The sequence below is a fragment of the Lonchura striata genome, chromosome 25 (genome assembly GCF_050655825.1).
Source record: "Lonchura striata isolate lonStrDom1 chromosome 25, ASM5065582v1, whole genome shotgun sequence".
In the NCBI taxonomy this organism is placed as follows: domain Eukaryota; kingdom Metazoa; phylum Chordata; class Aves; order Passeriformes; family Estrildidae; genus Lonchura; species Lonchura striata.
Genome location: NC_140727.1, coordinates 1575001 through 1591178, shown reverse-complemented (window position 1 = coordinate 1591178; position 16178 = coordinate 1575001). Strand labels below are relative to the sequence as shown.

The window sequence follows — 16178 nt, the reverse complement described above, 5'->3', positions numbered from 1 at the left end:
TGGGGTGCATCCCTGGGGATTGGGGTGCATCCCCGGGAATTGGGGTGCATCCCGGGAATTGGGGTGCATCCCGGGAATTGGGGATCATCCCGGGGATTGGGGTGCATCCCGGGAATTGGGGTGCATCCCGGGAATTGGGGTGCATCCCGGGAATTGGGGTACATCCCAGGGATTGGGGTACATCCCGGGAATTGGGGTGCATCCCGGGGATTGGGGTGCATCCCGGGAATTGGGGATCATCCCGGGAATTGGGGTACATCCCGGGGATTGGGGTGCATCCCCGGGCTCGGGGCACGCGGGCCCGGGCCCCGCCGCTGACGGACGGCCCCAGGCGCGCATTCCCGGCGGGTTTGCCCCGGGCTCGGCTCCCGCAGCTGCCGCCGGCCCGGGGCACGGCGCTGCCGCGGGGGCACGGCCCGGCAGCTGGGCGAGCCCCCGAGCCGGCCCGGAGCCGATTTTAGCCCCGGGGCAGCTATTCCGGGCTCTGCCCCGGGCGAAGGGGGCACCGAGGGGGTGCCCGAGCCCCTCCCCGCCCTCGGCGTGTCCCCGGAGGCGCTGGTGGCAGCGGTGATGCCACCCCGGGGTGGCACCCGCAGCGCTGCTCTGCTCCCCCGTGGGGATTTTGGGGTCCCTTTGGATTGTCCCCACCCTGAACCCCCCCTTGGCGACAGCCCCGGCGCTCCGGTGGCCCCAGCGGCTCATTTTGGGGAGGGGGAGCGGGGGCTGCCCGCGCCCCCTCCCGATGTATTTTTAGTCCTTTCCTTATAAGGTTCCCATGAATTTTGGGAGCTGGGAGAGGAATGAAGTCATCGCTGAGGTCATCCCGCCTCATCCCCCTCCCGGCTCACCCCACAGGGAGGTTTTTGTGTGGCCTCCATTGAAAGTTGCCTCGCCCAGGCCGGGAGGAAACAAAAACCCTTCCCTGGCTGGCGGGGGGCCCGGCTGCGGGGGGTGGGGGGCCCCCAAAGCTCCAGCCCCGGCAACAACGGGCAGCTCCCCCCGAGCCGTAGTCCCCCGGACCCCCTGCCCCCCTTTGCACCCCCCTGCTGCTCCTGCCCGTGCGAGGGCAGGGCGCTTCCATTGCTCTTTGCAGCCCCCGCGGTGCCCCAAATCTGCCGGTGTGTGCCCAGCTGGGGGTGGCACGGTGGGTGCTGCCCGTGGGGTCTGCAACACTCGGCTTGGGGCTGACAGAATTTGGGCTCAGGGGACCGAGCTGCAGCCCCAGCCAGGGCACTCATGGGGGGACCCAGGCACCCGTGTCCCCCCCAGGGTCATGTTTGGTCCTCCCAGGGTCATTTTTGGTCCCCCCAGGGTCATGTTTGGTCCTCCCAGGGTCATTTTTGGTCCCCCCAGGGTCATTTTTGGTCCCCCCAGGGTCATGTTTGGTCCTCCCAGGGTCATTTTTGGTCCCCCCAGGGTCATGTTTGGTCCCCCCAGGGCCATTTTTGGTCCCCCCAGGGCCATGTTTGGTCCCCCCAGGGTCATGCTGATCCTGTTGTGGTCACACAGGGCTGAGGGACGGTCCAGGTCCCACTGGGAACACTCTGGGATCCCACTGAGGACACGCTTTGTCCCATCAGGGACACCCTTCACCTCACTGGGGACATGCTGGGTGACATCAGGGACACATTCAGCTCTGTGGGGACACACTCAGTCCCTTTGGGGACACACTCAGACCCTTTGGGGACACACTCAAACCCTTTGGGGACACACTCAAACCCTTTGGGGACACACTCAGACCCTTTGGGGACACACTCAAAGCCTTTGGGGACACACTCAGTCCCTTTGGGGACACTCAATCCCTTTGGGGACACATTTGGTCCCACCAGTGACACCCTTGCTCCTGCTGGGACACACTCAATCCCTTTGGGGACATTCTCGGTCCCTTTTGGGACATTCTTGGTTCCATTTGGGACATTTTTGGCCCCGTTGGGGACATTCTTGGTCCCGCTGGGGACATTCTCAGTTCCTTTGGGGACATTCTCGGTCCTGCTGGGACACGCTCAATCCCTTTGGGGACATTCTCAGTTCCTTTGGGGACATTCTCGGTCCCGTTGGGGACATTCTCGGTCCTGCTGGGGACATTGTTGCTCCCGTTGGGGACATTGTTGCTCCCGTTGGGGACATTCTCGGTCCCGTTGGGGACAATCTCAGTCCCGCTGGGGACATTCTCCATCCCGCTGGGGACATTCTCCATCCCGTTGAGGACATTCTCGGTCCCTTTGGGGACATTCTCCATCCCGTTGGGGACATTCTCAGTCCCTTTTGGGACATTCTCGGTCCCTTTGGGGACATCCTCGGTCCCTTTTGGGACATTCTCAGTCCTTTTGGGACATTCTCGGTCCCTTTTGGGACATTCTCGGTCCCGTTGGGGACATTCTCCATCCCGTTGGGGACATTCTCGGTCCCTTTGGGGACATTCTCCATCCCGTTGAGGACATTCTCAGTCCTTTTGGGACATTCTCGGTCCCTTTTGGGACATTCTCAGTCCCTTTTGGGACATCCTCGGTCCCTTTTGGGACATTCTCGGTCCCGTTGGGGACATTCTCCATCCCATTTGGGACATTCTCGGTTCCTTTGGGGACATTCTCGGTCCCGTTGGGACATTCTCGGTCCCTTTGGGGACATTCTCGGTCCCGCTGGGGATCCCATCCTGCACAGCCCTTCCCAGCCCCGGATCCTCACCGGGGCTCTCCCCTGGCTGCAGATCCCAAATCTCCCCCACGCCCGGATTTCAGCCCTCCCAGATTCCGGCTCTTCCTCCCCTCCTGCTCCTCCTCCTCCTCCTCGCGGGGAGGAAGGGGCTCGCCCTCCCCCCGCCATCTGTCCCCGCTCCCGGCTCTGCGGCGGGGCAGGAATGCGGATTCATTTCGGGAGGAATGTCGCCCCCCGCGCGGCTCCTCCTCGCCATCCTCCCCCTCTGCGGGCCCTGGGGACCCTCGGGGGGCTCGGGGGGCTCCGCCGGAGCTGCTGCCCAGGAGCCCAGGGGACGGAACGCCGGCTCGGCGCCGGACCCAGCCCATCCGAGGGGGATTTTTGTCTTACGGGCGCTCGCATCCGTCGGGGTTTCACCTTAAAAGGAATCTGTCGCCTCCGGGCAGGGGAGGGGGCCCTTTGGCAAGGAGGAAAGCGGCGAAATGTTGCGTTCTTATCGCTGCTGGCTCCGAGCATCCCCGGCCGCGGGAAGCACCGAGCTAAATCGGGCACCGGGAGCAGCGCCGGGGCCGGCCGGGCGGGCAGCGCTGCTGAGCGCACCCGTGGGGGCGAGCCCGGCGGGGCCCGGCGGTGCCAGGGCCACCCGAGCCACCGTGTGCCCCGTGCCGCGGTGACTCAGCCCTTCGCCCGGGATAAAGGAGCCCGTTCTTCGGCTGCAGGCTGATTTATGCGGCTCTCCCCACGCCCGGCTGCACAACGGGGCGATTGAGCCCCTCCCGCAGCCCCGCTCCGGCTCGGGGGGTCCCCGCGGCTCCCGGGGCCGGGATGTGCGGGTTGTTCCGCGGGCATCGTGCCCACAGCGGGCAGGATCGGCGGCCGGGGCCGTCGGTCCTGCCTCGGGGCGCTGGGCGGGCTGGGCTGGCATCCCGTCCGCTCCCGGCCAGCAGCGAGGCTGGAGTGGCATCTCTGGAGCCCCGGGGATGGGGGAGCAGCGCCTCGGGGGGTGACATCGCTCTGGGGGTGGGGGAGCAACACACCAGGGATGGGGTCCATAACCCCCGGGGGCTGCACCACCCTGGGATGGGGGAACATCTCCTGGGGGGCTGCATCCCCCTGGGATAGGGGAACATCTCCTGGGAGCATCACCCTGGGATGGGGGAACATCTCCTGGGGGTATTGTCCTGGGGTGCTGCATCCCCCTGGGATGGAGGAACTTCCTGCTGGGGGGCCACATCACCCTGGGAATGGGGGAGCATCTCCTGGGGGGCTGCACCACCCTGGGAAATGGGGGAACATTGTCCTGGGGAGCTACATCACCCGGGAAATGGGGGAACCTCCTTGGAGCATTGTCCTCGGGGGCTGCATCACCCCGGAATGGGGGAACATCTCCTGGGGGCATCACCCTGGGGGCTGCATCACTCTGGGAAATGGAGGAACCTCCTGCTGGGGGGCTGCATCAGCCTGGGAATGGGGGAACATCTCCTGGGGGCATTGTCCTGGGGGCTGCATCCCCCTGGAACAGGGGAACATCTCCTGGGGGGCTGCATCACTCTGAGAAATGGGGGAACACCCTCCTGGAGGTATTTCCCTGGTGGCTGCATCCCCCTGGGGATGGGGGAGCATCTCCTGGGGGCTGCACCACCCCAGGGCTGGGGGCCACGTAGCTCCAGGGATGTGCAGCTCCAGGGATGTGCAGTGGTCTCAGAGTTCCACTGATCCTGCCCCCAGCCCACGCTGCTGGATGGCCCCAGGGGCATTTCCCAGCCAAAAGCAGCCTGGAAGTGCAACCCCCCCCAAAACACTGCCCTCCCTGCCCCCCCAAAACACTGCCCTCCCTGCCCCCCAAAACACTGCCCTCCCTGCCCCCCCAGCCCTGCTTCCCCGCCCCCAGAGTGAGGAGAGCCAGGCCCGGAGTGGGAGGATGAGGCTTTATTAAATTAATGTCGAGGCAGTGGATCCATCCAGTGTGGCTCAGCTCCCAGTGTCGGGTTGGGGCTGGGGACCCTGGGGTGATGTAGCCCCAAAACGCTGAGTGCCAGGGTGCAGTTTTGGGGGGGGGGGTCCCTAACCTCCAGTTGGACCTCTGGGACAAATCCTGGGGGAGTTGGAGGGGGGAGATTGCAGGGAATGGAGAAACACAGAGTTTAAATTAAATACAGCCACGGCAACCCACCCAAGAGGAAACTCCAAATGAAGCGGGGCTCCCAGAGCAAGCATGCGAATTTGGGTGGGCTGCAGAGGGGGGCAGCTTGGTGCTCCTTCACTCTGAGAAAGGGTGCAAAAAATCCACACAAACATGTCAAAAACCTCGAGGAGACAGGGAGGCATCAGGAGGGGGGTGGGACGAGTGGAGGTGCTGGGTTTGGGCAGGGAGGGGGCTACCAGAAGGATGCTCCTGGCCGCTGTCACTCGTCCCCTGAGGACCAGGGCTGCTGCTCAGCCCTGAGCTGGCACGCTGGGGGCTGCTCGGCTGGGAGGCACAGGACATCCTCCCCCAGAGCAGGGGGCACGGCGCTGGGCTCGGCTGTGCCACGCTTCCCCCTCAGGGTGCCATCTCCGGGGCTGGGCGCCTGCGGTGGCATCCCCAGCGCGGGCTCTGTGGTGCCCGTGGGCAGCTCCTGAGGCGGGGCAGTGCTGGTGATGCCGTTCAGCACCTCCTCGGGGAACTCGGCCAGGTCTTCCAGACTGGCCTCGCGGTGCAGCCCGTTCTCAGCCCGGTTCTCAGCCTCCGTCTCCGCTGCCTCCTGCACCGTTGGCTCCTCCTCGCTGGATGAGCCAGGCCAGGACTCTTCCCCTGCATCCCGGGGGAGCTCGGTCCTGCCAGGACCCTGCCCACCCTCCGCCAGCCTCGCCCCCATCAGCTCCTGGTTGTATTCCAGGGCCTGCTCAACTATTTCCAGAATATCCGAGTCCTTCATGAGCTCCGCCGGCACCTCTGCGGGGAGAGCAGCCGCGCCAGGGACGTCCGGAATCTCCTCTGCAAAACCTCCCTGCCCCAGCGCAGGGCCCAGCTCAGGGGGGCTGGCCCCAGGGGGCTCGTTCCCGGGGGGAGGAAGGCTCTGAGTGCCCAGTGCCTCCTCCTCCGTGGGTGCCTGCTCTTCCAGAGGCTGCTCTGCTCCACCGGGCACCGCCTGGAGCCCTGCTGGAGGGGCGGCCTTGGCCGTGTCACGGAGAGCCGTGCCGGGCTCATCCTCATCTTCCTCCTGCCCCTGCTGCCCTGCCAAGCCCAGCGTGCAGCCCGGGGGGGTTGTTGCTCCGCTGGCATCCCTCTCCAGCTCGGCTGTGTGCTGGAGCTCCACAGATTCAGCAGCCAGACTTGCTGAGGGCTCTGGTGTCTCCCATGCCTCAGCGCCTGTGGCAGCCTGGGCTGGCTCATCAGGACCTCCTGCCAGCACCCCGACACAGCTGGGATCTTCTTCTGGGCCTTCCTCCAGCTCAGCTGTGCTGTCCTCATCCCTTGGCACCTCAGATTCTTCAGCGGGCATCTCCACATCCTCATCTGCTTCCGCAGCAAGCACCTCGAGGTGCTCTTTGTCCTCTGGCACTGGGGATGCTTCTCCAGGAGCCCTCAGACCATCTCGGCTGCCTTCAGTCGCTTCAACTTTAATTTCTTCAAAGTCCTCGGAGATCTCAGCTTCCTCTGAGCTGGACAGCTCTTGGCTGGGAGCAGAGACCATGAAATACCCTTCCTCCTCCTCAGCCCCCTCTGCCCCTGCCTCCTCCCCGGGGCTGTCTGGCACGGTGGGAGTCGGGGGCTTGTCCTTCCCCTGCAGCCACCCTTCACCCTGCCGAGCTGTGCCACCCACGGGCGCCGTCTCCGAGGTCTCCTCACTCTCGGGAGGGTTTGGGCTGGGTGCCCCCACAGCCAGCACCTCCCCTGTGCAGAGGTGTGGGGCTGTGCTCTCCGGCAGCGCGTCCTCCAGCTCCAGCCTCCTGCCGCTGCCCGCGGTGGGCTCCAGGTCCCTGGGGGCTTCCTCCAGTGCCCACTCGCCACTGGCACCTGGCACCTGCTTCAGTGCCAGCAGCTCTGAGCTCTGCAGCTTCCCCAGCCCTGAGCTGAGCCTCTCGGTGGTGTCCTCGTCCTGCACCTCCTCCTGCGCCTCCTCCTGCGCCTCGTCCTGCAGCTCGTCCTGCAGCTCGTCCTGCAGCTCGTCCTGCAGCTCGTCCTGCACCTCCTCCTGCGCCTCCCCCGGAGCCTCGGCCGGCTCCTGCCTGTGCCCCTGCTCGTGGGCACCTGGAGGGGCTGGGTCGGGCTCTGCCACGCTGCCCTGCCGTGCCAGCTCCGCTGCTGGCTCAGCCTCTGGCAGTGCCCACTGCTGGTTCATCTCCTGGCTCTTGGCATCGTCTTCATCATCTTCCTGGCCTTCCTCCAGCTCTGCTGGCCTTGTGCCGTGTCTCTCCTCGCTGTGCAGCCCTCCTGCGCTGCTCGGGGTGTCGTCTGCCCAGGCTGGTTCTTCTGGCCCCAAAACTCCCTCAGTGTCCTCTGCTGTCACCTCCCAGTCCTCTGGACAGGGCTCTTGGCCATCATCCCCCTGTCCCCAGCGCTCCTCCTCCTCCTCCTCCTCCTCCTGTTCTCCCCCCTCTCTTTCCTGCAGGTCCTCGGGGTCCTCTGGGGCTCTGCTCTCCCTCTCCAGGGTGGCACCTCCCACAGCCTCTCCTGCCCCATGGTCTTCTCCTGCCTCAAAGACTTCTGCCCCACGGTGTTCTCCTTCCTTGGAGCCCTCTCCTGCCCCATGGTCTTGTCCTGCCTCAGAGTCTTCTCCTATCCCTTGCTCTTCTTCTGCCTCAGAGTCTTCTACTCCTTGCTCTTCTGCCCCATGATCTTGTCCTGCCCCATGGTCTTCTCCTGCTGTGAGGTCCTCTCCTGCCATGGGGTCCTGCCCTACCCCACGATCTTCTCCTCCCAGCACCTCCCTGCTGGCCTCTCCCTTTTCTCCCTCACCATCTTCCACTCTGCCCATGTCCTCCCATCCCACAGCATCTTCTTCAGCTCCTGTGGAAGCCTCCTCTGCTGGGATGGCCTCATGGACACTCGAGGGCTTCAGCTCTGGACCCAGCTCCTGTCCCCTTTCCTTCTCTGCAGTCAAATCCATCTCACACACAGGCACCTTCTGCTGCTCGGACCTTTCCTGCTCTGCATCAGCAAAGTCCTCTTCCAGGTGACCTTCTGTAGGCAAAACCAGGTGGCTTTGCACAAGGACAGCACCAGCAGCTTCCACTTCTCTGCGTGGACACTCCTCTTCTTGCGCATCTGGTCCTTCTCCCTGGAAATCTCCTTTCTCCTCGCAGGGGCTGCAGGGTGCCCTCTCCTCCTCCTCCTCCTCCTCTGAGGGGTGTGAAGGCTCTGTGCTTTGGGTCTCTGTCCTTTCCTGCTCTGGCTTTTCCCAGCTGCTCACTGTCTGCCCAGCAGGACCCTTGTCCCTTTCCTGAGCCTCCACTTCTGGATCTCTTGGGCTCAGCACAGCAGGTACCTCCTCTTCCTCCTCCTCTTCCTCCTCCTCCTCCTCCTCCTCCCACGCTCCCAGATCTTCCCGGCTGGCCGAGGCACTCAGGGCCCCGGCTGTGTCCTGCAGGATGCTGCTCCCCACGTCCAGCCCCTGGAGCACGGCCTCCCCACCCCTCTGCTCTGCCTGGGGGCTCTCGCCATCCTCAGAGCCCTCGGAGGGATCCCGCTCTCCCCCAGGCCCCTCCGGCCCAGCCTCCCCACGAGCCTCGGGGGGCAAAACGGGGCTGGGGGCACAGAGATCCCACATGGAGCTGCCCGCGGGCTCCTCTTCGGGCCGAGCACCGTCTCCCATCGCCTTGAGCGCGTCCTCCAGCGCCTCGCTGACCAGCCGGGCCGGGTACCGCAGCCCGTCGGCGGCTCCCGGGCTGGCGCCGCCGGCGTCCCCCGAGCCTCGGGACAGGGCACGCTCCGTGCCCGGGCTCAGCGCCGCCCCGTCTCCTCCCGGCCAGGCGGGACCCGCTCCCGCGGAGCTCTCCTGCCCCGGCGCTGCGGGGCCGGGGGGCTCCGGGGAGAGCGGAGGGGCGGCTCTGCCCGCCCGGGCCGGGCTGGGCGTGGGGCAGCCGGGGGTTCCCGGCCCCCCAGCCCTGCCGCTGGCCGTGCCGTGGAGGACTGCGGTGATTTTCTGCAGCTCCCCGGCACCGCGGCTTTTGGGGCTCAGCGTGTCTCTTTGGGGTTGTGCCCCGGGGAAGGCGGAGGGACTGGCGCAGCGCTCCCGGGGCAGCAGCCGCCTGCTCTCGGGGCTCGCTGGCACCAGTTTGCTGCCGCTGCTGCCGCTCACCTCCAGTTTGAGATCTGCGAAGAGTGAGGTGGAGCCCTGAGCAGGCGGGGAGAGCTCCTGGCGCTCCCGGCGCTCCCTCCCCGGCCGCCTGGCTGACCCTCGCTGCCCCCTCTCCTATTTTTAAACAGCTCCTTCTTGGAAAGTGGGAAATTCCTCTCTCCTGAGTGCAGCGGATGCTGCTGCTCCCGGGGGACTCAGCATCGGGCCGGGACAATGCTGTGCCCAGCTGCAGCCGCAGCCGGCTCCTGCTGCTGGGGAAAGCGTGCAGGTGACAAGCTTTCCTCCTTGTTTTGTTTTTGTTTTGTTTTGAGGAAAAAGGAAATGCTCAGCTCGTTACCGCAGCTGGGCAGATCCGCTCCTGCCCTTCCCATGAAAGGCAGGGAATTAAAAAAGGAGGGGAAGGAGCAGATAAGCCTTAAAAAGGAGCAGATATGCCTTAAAAAGGAGCAGATAAACCTTAAAAAGGAGCAGATAAACCTTATCTGGGCTGTGAGCCCCGTGCCAAGAGCCCCCGGCCGCTGTTCACACCTTCCTAAGCAGCACCGCTGCCAGGAAAGTGCAGGGAAACGCGTCTAAATTCACATTTCAACACATCTAAAGCCCCCCACGAGCCCTCCCAGGGTGAGGCAGTGGTGTTGGGGTGGTGCTGGGGGTCTCCCTTACCTCGCACACCGCTGGCCAACCTGAATTCTCCGGCGGGCATCTGCAGGCGGGTGCTCTCCGCTTCCAGCAGCGTCCTGGAGGAGGAGAGGAGCTCGGTGGGTGCTGCGGGGTGGGTGCTGCGGGGTGGGTGCTGGGTGCTGCAGGGTGCTGAGTGCCCCCTGTGCGCGGCCCAGCTCACCCCGCTGGGCTGCGGCAGCCTCAGCGCAGGTAAACTGAGGCACGGGTGGTTGCGCGGCTCTCTCGCGGCTCGGTGAGGACACGGGCCGCACCGAGGGAGCCCCCCTTGCTCCCGTCTCCCCTCCCATCCCCCCGGGGCCGGGATTAGTGTCCTCGCAGGGTGACATCATGCTCTGCCGGCGAGGCCCCTCGGCCGGGCCGGGCCAGCCCCTATTCTCATGCTAATGGTCCCCGCGGTGCCCGGCAGGCCGCCTTTGTGCGGGGCCATCTGGAAGGGCTGCGGAAGGGGCACGGGGCTACCCCGAGCCGCACCCGCCTTGTGCCAGCCCCGCCGCGGTGCCAGGCACGCCCGGCTCCGCTCCTCACCTGTAGGTCGCCACTTCCAGGCTCAGGGACATCTTGAGGTGCATGAGCTGCTGCCTGTCCTCCAGCACCCGGGCGATCTGCGCCCGCAGGCTCCGCTGCTCCTGCTCCAGCGCCTCCATCGCCAGCTGCGGGAGCACGGCGGGGTCAGGGCCGCCCCCAGCCCGGCCCGAGCCCCGCCGCTCCCTGCGGGCTGCCCGGCTCGGCTCGTCCCCCCGGGATGCTGAGGGACGGGAGCCTGGGCGCTCCTTGAATTTAAAACAGGATTGGACCAAATGACCGGACTTGTCCAAGGCGGACGGGTCACCTTTACTTAACCCGGAAAAAGAACAGATATGGTTTACATGTGTTCGGAAAATAGCACGGGGGGCAGAGGATGGGGCAAGATGAGCTGGGCTGAAAGGCGATGGGAAGAGGGAGGAAAGGCCGCGGTGATTCCCAGCGTGGGAAAGAAACAACTTTCAGGGCAGCAGCCGAGGCGGCTTCAACTCTCCGCCCCGGGACCCCCACGGCTGCTGCCAGGAGCTGGAACAAAGGGAGACCCTTCCCCGGGCAGGGCTGACCCCGCTGCCGCCGTTTCCAGCCCAGCCGCCTCCGCCTCCCGCTGCTGAATCGCTTCTGCAGCTGCAGCGGACGCGGGGGGAGTTTGTCCTGCCCGCACCGGGGCACGGCGGGGCTGGGGCTGTCCCGGGGTCCCGGCCCCGGAGCGGGTCACGGAGAAACAGCCCCGGGCAGGGTGCTGGGGGAGCACCCGCTGGCTGCTCCGCTGCACTTCGGTGGCCCCGGGTCTGTTGTGCCGGGGGCAGAGATGTCCCCAAGCCACTTCTCTCTTCCTCCTGCCCTCCTCATCCTCCTCTGCAGCCACCGTCCGTCCCTTCCCTGGGGTTTGCTCCCTCTGTTTCCCACCCACCTCTCCCATCCCTCTGCTCAGGGAGGTGCCCTGAGCACCCACCCAGGCACCCACAGCCCCCTGCCCTCCCCTCCCCGGGGACCCGGCTCCTTCCTGCCGCCTTCACTCGCCTGGAACTTTTCTGCCTCCCCGCGCTGCTCCTGCCACTGCCGGGCCAGGCTCTCCTCCAGCATCTCCTTCCGTGCTTTCAGCCCCGCCAGGTCCTTCTCCAGGTGCTGCAGCTGCAGCTGGCTCTGCTGGTTGTCCTCCACCGCCTTCCACAGGTTCTCCTTGGCCTGGCAGAGGGAACCCTCCAGCTGCGACACCTCCGTCTTGTAGGTCTCCACCGCCCCTTTCCAGATCTCCGAGAGTCTCTTGGAGTAATCCTCCACCTCCACCGGCTGGAAAGCCACCGGGGCACAGCGGAAGCTCTCCAGGCTGTGGGAGAAACTGGCGATCTCCTGGTCCAGCCCCGCTTTCTCCTCCTCGTGCACCTCCAGCAAGGCTTCCACCTCCTTCTCCAGCTGCACAGCTCTCTCCTTCAGCCAGATCTGCGCTCTCCTCTCCTCCTCCAGCTCCTTCCTGCTCAAGGACAGCCGCTTCTTCGCTTCTTCTCGGGCTGCCTGCTCCTTCTGGCACCTGCTTTTCACCTGCTGCACCTCCTCGTAGAGGTTGTCCCTGGCCAGCTCGGCCGTGCACTTCTCCCTGAAGGCGAGATCCAGCGCATCCCGCAGGGCTCGCAGCTCCTCCTCGTACTTGGCCCGCCGCGACTCCCCGGCCGGGCTGCTCCTGCTGCTCTGGATTTCAGCTCGCAGCACCTCGTTCTCCTCCTCCAGGAACTTCACGCGGGCCAGGTACGCCTCCAGCCGCTTGTTGAGGTCCCACATCTGCAGCGATTCCTCTCCCAGGGCTCTCGGCCCTGCGAAACTTTCCGTGCTCAGCATGGGCGCAGCCGGAGGGTGCCGGGGCTCGGGAGCCGCCGCGGGAGGAAGACACCGGGGGAGGAAGATACCGGGAGAAGAAGATACCGGGGGAGGAAGATACCGAGGGAGGAAGATACCGAGGGAGGAAGATGCCGGGGGAGGAAGACGCCGCGGGGGAGAGCGGAGCGCCGAGGAACGGGGAGGGAAGCGAGTGGCTGGAGCGGAGGGGAGCGCAGCTATTCATACTCTGCGCTGTCGAGTGGGAGGCCCCCGAGACCGGACGAGCAGCCGGCTTTAACCCTTGCACTGCCGAGCCGACTCCAGCCCACGCGGGCTCGACGCTGAGCTCTGATTTCCCAGGTGCTCCTTCCCACCTCGGCAGGGTGACTCGAGGGCTTGGCCGCTCTCCCGGCGTGGCTCGGCGGAGAATGCCCTCCCGAAAGCCTGAGGGCCATGCCAGGGAGCTGGAGGGCTGCCGTGGGGCTCGGCGTGGAGCTTGGGAGGTGTCCAAGGGCACTTGGCAGATGCCCATGCTGGCTGCAGCATCCCCCGGTGGGGGCTTGTCAGCCCCGAGCTGCTCCAAAACCTGGGCCAGGAGCCCCAGAGGAGCCCACCGAGGCTCTCACGGCCCTGGCGAGGTGATGGCTGCACCGAGGACATCTCCGGGTGCCCGGGGCTGCTCTGGGCTCAGCACAAGGCAGGGCAGGTCCCTGGATCCATCGGCGTGGAATTCCCTCTGCGGAGGGAGAGCAGCTCAGGGGTCCCAGCCAGTGGCTCCCCGGGCCGCTGCATCCAGCTGTGTCCAGCTGCAATTTTCTTTCTTTCCAGATGTCCGGGAGCCCGACGGGAGCAGCCCCGAGACTTGGCAGGCGCCGGCTCCAAGTTTGGCTGCCGTCAGAACTTCCACCCGCGCGGTCAAGCAGTCACGGTGCAATATTTGGGGATTGGGATTTTGGAGTTTTCTCTCTTTATTCACCCCAGATGACTTATCTGGGGGAGGGGCAGCGCGCCGGCGAGGGGCGGAGATGGAGAATTTCGAACCCTAGGAGGTTTCTGCGAACAAAAGCAGCAGGAAAACGTCGCTTGCCAGCGGTTTCTCCCGGGAGACGGTGATTTTTCCCACGGGAGGGTCCCTGCTCTGTCCTCCCCAGGGCGGGGAGGGCAGGAATGTCTCCTCCCGAGCTGTCCCACGGGCCGGGCTCTCGGCGAGCGCTTCTGCAAAGACAAGCAACAGTCCCCTCTGCTGGCAAAGGCCACCCGGAGCCGCCCCCGGGCTCCCGGCAGCCTCGCAGCGCTCGGGAGATGCTGGGGGTCCCACGCCCCCCATCCGGGGTGCAGCAGCAAGCCCTGGGAGGGACGGGGTGGCGGGGGGATGAGCCGGCTCGGGGGTCCCCAAAGGCAGCGTCTTTCCGGCTCATCTCCGGCCAGACATCCGTCTGGCTCCTCGGCTCTGCCCTGCCTCTCACCGGTGAAATGCCAGCAAGGGAGCGCTGGGGTTGATCTGGGGGCTGCGGAGGCCTGGGCACGCGGTGATGCTGCACGTCTTCATCTTCCTCCTCCTCATTTCCGTGGCATATCGCTCCGAAGCTGGCCTTCCTCACTGCCTGCCTGCTCCCACTTCCCACCTCCTCTTCGGGATGTCCAGGAACCCCCAAAACTGCTGCAAAAAGACCCTCGGTGCTCATGGCAGCACTGGGAGAGAGCATTTCCTTCCTCCCTGGCCTTGTCCCTGTCCTGGTTCAGCTCAAATTTGGGAGAGAACCCCCGAAGGGTTCCTCTAGGAAGCAGATTCAATCGGCCCCTCACCCAGCTGGTCCGGGGAAAAATACTTCCTTGGAGAAAAGTGGAAAAATCTGATATTAAAGAAGAAAACCTAAACAATATTAGACAATAAAACGTCTTGCTGCTCCAGAAGAAGACACATTCAGAAAAATCCCCACCCTGGGCTGCAGCTGGGCTCACTCAGTCTCTGCTCAGTCCCTCTGGCACTGGAAATGCCACGGGCCAGGCCGGGCCCCGTGGGCCACAGCTGGGAGCTGGGTGCTCTTCTGGGTGCTCAGCTCAGAGCGGGTTTCAACAGGTCCAAAGAAAAGGAAAAGCACATTTAGCTAAAACTAGCTAGAAAAGCAAAGGAGAGCTCTGTCCCGCTGTCTGTCTGTCCACAAACACCAGCCCAGGAGCAGGAATGTGGAGGAGCGAGTGCAGTTCTGAAAACAAACTCCTCGCTTCTTCCCCTCATCTTCACTGCTGGAATGAGTCTTAAAGGTAAAAAACTTATTATTTAGCATAAAGAGAAGGGATTATTTGGGATAAAAGCATCACACAGTCAACCCAGGAGAGTCCCTCTCTGTGACAAACACGTTTTCCTCCTGCTCAGGGTTTTTCATAGAGGTGCACAGAGGAATGAAAGAGAAAACAATTTCTATTTCTGCTCCTTGTTTTCCCCACGTGGAATGTGTTTGAAGAATTGTTTCCCTGGGGTGATGCCTGGTTGGATTCTGGTGAGGATTGTTTGAGCCTGGTGGCCAATCCAATCCAATCCAATCCAATCCAATCCAATCCAATCCAATCCAACCCACCTGGGGCTGGACTCTCCAGAGAGGGTCACGAGTTGTGTTATAGTTAGAAAAAGTAGTTTGTAGTTTGAGTATCCTCCTTTTATATAGCATATTAATGTATTTTAGCATAGTTATAATACAGAAATCATTCAGCCTTCTGAATCGAGTCAGACATTTCATTTCTTCCCCTTGGGTTTGCCTACATTAACAATACCTCTCTTCCTCCTCCTGCCTTTTGGGGCTCCCCATCGTGCCTGGCCCCTCTCTCTCAGGATTTGGATGGCCCAAATCCTGCAGCCCCGGAGGACTCGGGGTGCCCAGGGGTGCGGAGGAGCCCCGAGCAGTTCCCTGCCCGGGGGATGCTGGGGGCAGAGCTGGGGGCACCCTGGATCCTTCTGTGGAGGTGAGTGACTTAGGATGGGGACATCTGCCTTCCTGGGGGATGGCCGGAGCCAGGGACCGTCAGAAGGGGGTGTCCATGTCCCTGGGGGATGCTGGAGTTCAAAATGTCCCAGGATGGGGATGTTGGTGTCCCTGGGGAATGTTGGAGTTCAAAATGTCCCAGGATGGGGATGTTGGTGTCCCTGGGGGATGCTGGAGTTCAAAATGTCCCAGGATGGGGATGTTGGTGTCCCTGGGGAATGTTGGAGTTCAAAATGTCCCAGGATGGGGATGTTGGTGTCCCTGGGGGATGTTTCAGTGCAGAATGTCCCAGGATGGGGTTGTCCATGTCCCTGGGGGATGTTTGAGCTCAGGATGTCCCCAGGATGTTCACATCCATGTCCCTGGGAGATATTTGAATTCAGGATGCCCCAGGATGGGGATGTTGATGTCCCTGGGGGATGTTGGAGTTCAAATTGTCCCAGGATGGGGATGTCCCTGTCTTTGGGGGATGTTTCAGTTCAGGATGTCCCCAGGACGGGGATGTCCAGGTCCCTGGGGATGCTGGGGATCAGGATACCCCAGGATGCAGATGTTGGTGTCCCTGGGGGATGTTTGAGCTCAGGATGCCCCAGGATGGTGATGTCCAGACCTCTGGGGAATCCCTGGGTTCAGAACACCCCGGGACTGGGATGTTTGTGCCCCTGGGGAGTTCTGGGGGTCAGACTTCCTTGGGAATGAAATATTTGTGTCCCTGAGAGGTTCTTGGGGCCAGGACTCCCTGGGATGGCACCACTGAGGGGGTGTCAGGCTCAGGGCTCCCCTGGAACTGATATCCATCCCGTGGGGCGCTCAGGGTGGCAATTCAGCAGGGACAGAGCTTTGGGGGGTGACAGTTCGAGGGTGCCCCGCAGTCCCAGGGTGGCAGCTGGCACGTGCGTGGCACAGGGTGCATGGCACGGGCTGGTACGTGACTTGGAGCAGGGCTGGAGGAGGAGGGTGAGGAGGAGGAGGAGGAGGAGGAGGAGGAGGAGGAGGAGGAGGAGGAGGAGGAGGAGGAGGGGGAGGAGGAGGAAGCACAGCTGGGCACTGAGGCCGTGCCAGCCTGGACACAGCTGGGGCTGGGGGGGCTGTGGGTGTTGGGGGTCCCTGTGGGACCAGGTGCCCTTCCATGCCCTGGGTGGCAGGGCTGGGCTGCTGGGGAGCTCCAGCACCTCTGGAGCTGCAGGAAGGGCTGGGGAATCCTCTGGGGCATCTAAAGGGGCTGTGCCCTGCTCCTGCCTGG

The 16178-nt window shown here is 64.0% G+C and overlaps 1 protein-coding gene across 2 annotated transcripts; it reads right to left on the bottom strand.

The window, feature by feature from the left end:
* Window positions 1–4569: 4569 nt before the first annotated feature.
* NES (nestin) lies at window positions 4570–14667 on the bottom strand. 2 transcript variants are annotated; one of them, XM_077789388.2, is made up of 5 exons: window positions 11163–14667; window positions 10146–10270; window positions 9603–9676; window positions 7488–8953; window positions 4570–7334 (listed from the first exon to the last, which is right to left on the bottom strand). In XM_077789388.2, exons 1-5 carry the CDS (start codon window positions 11973–11975, stop codon window positions 5061–5063), a joined length of 4752 nt encoding a protein of 1583 aa, XP_077645514.1. In that variant the 5' UTR covers window positions 11976–14667; the 3' UTR covers window positions 4570–5060. The 2 variants fall into 2 exon arrangements, with proteins under 2 accessions (XP_077645514.1, XP_021387950.2); XM_021532275.3 differs by having other exon boundaries at window positions 4570–8953.
* Between the last annotated feature and the right edge of the window lie 1511 nt (window positions 14668–16178).

Excerpts from the sequence above, each read along its gene's own strand:
- NES (XM_021532275.3), bottom strand. The coding sequence starts at position 11,975 with ATGCTGAGCACGGAAAGTTTCGCAGGGCCGAGAGCCCTGGGAGAGGAA. Across the intron at positions 9,677-10,145 it reads CTGGAAGTGGCGACCTACAG|GACGCTGCTGGAAGCGGAGA; the intron begins GTGAGGAGCGGA and ends CTCCTCCTCCAG. Across the intron at positions 8,954-9,602 it reads GTTGGCCAGCGGTGTGCGAG|ATCTCAAACTGGAGGTGAGC; the intron begins GTAAGGGAGACC and ends CACTCTTCGCAG.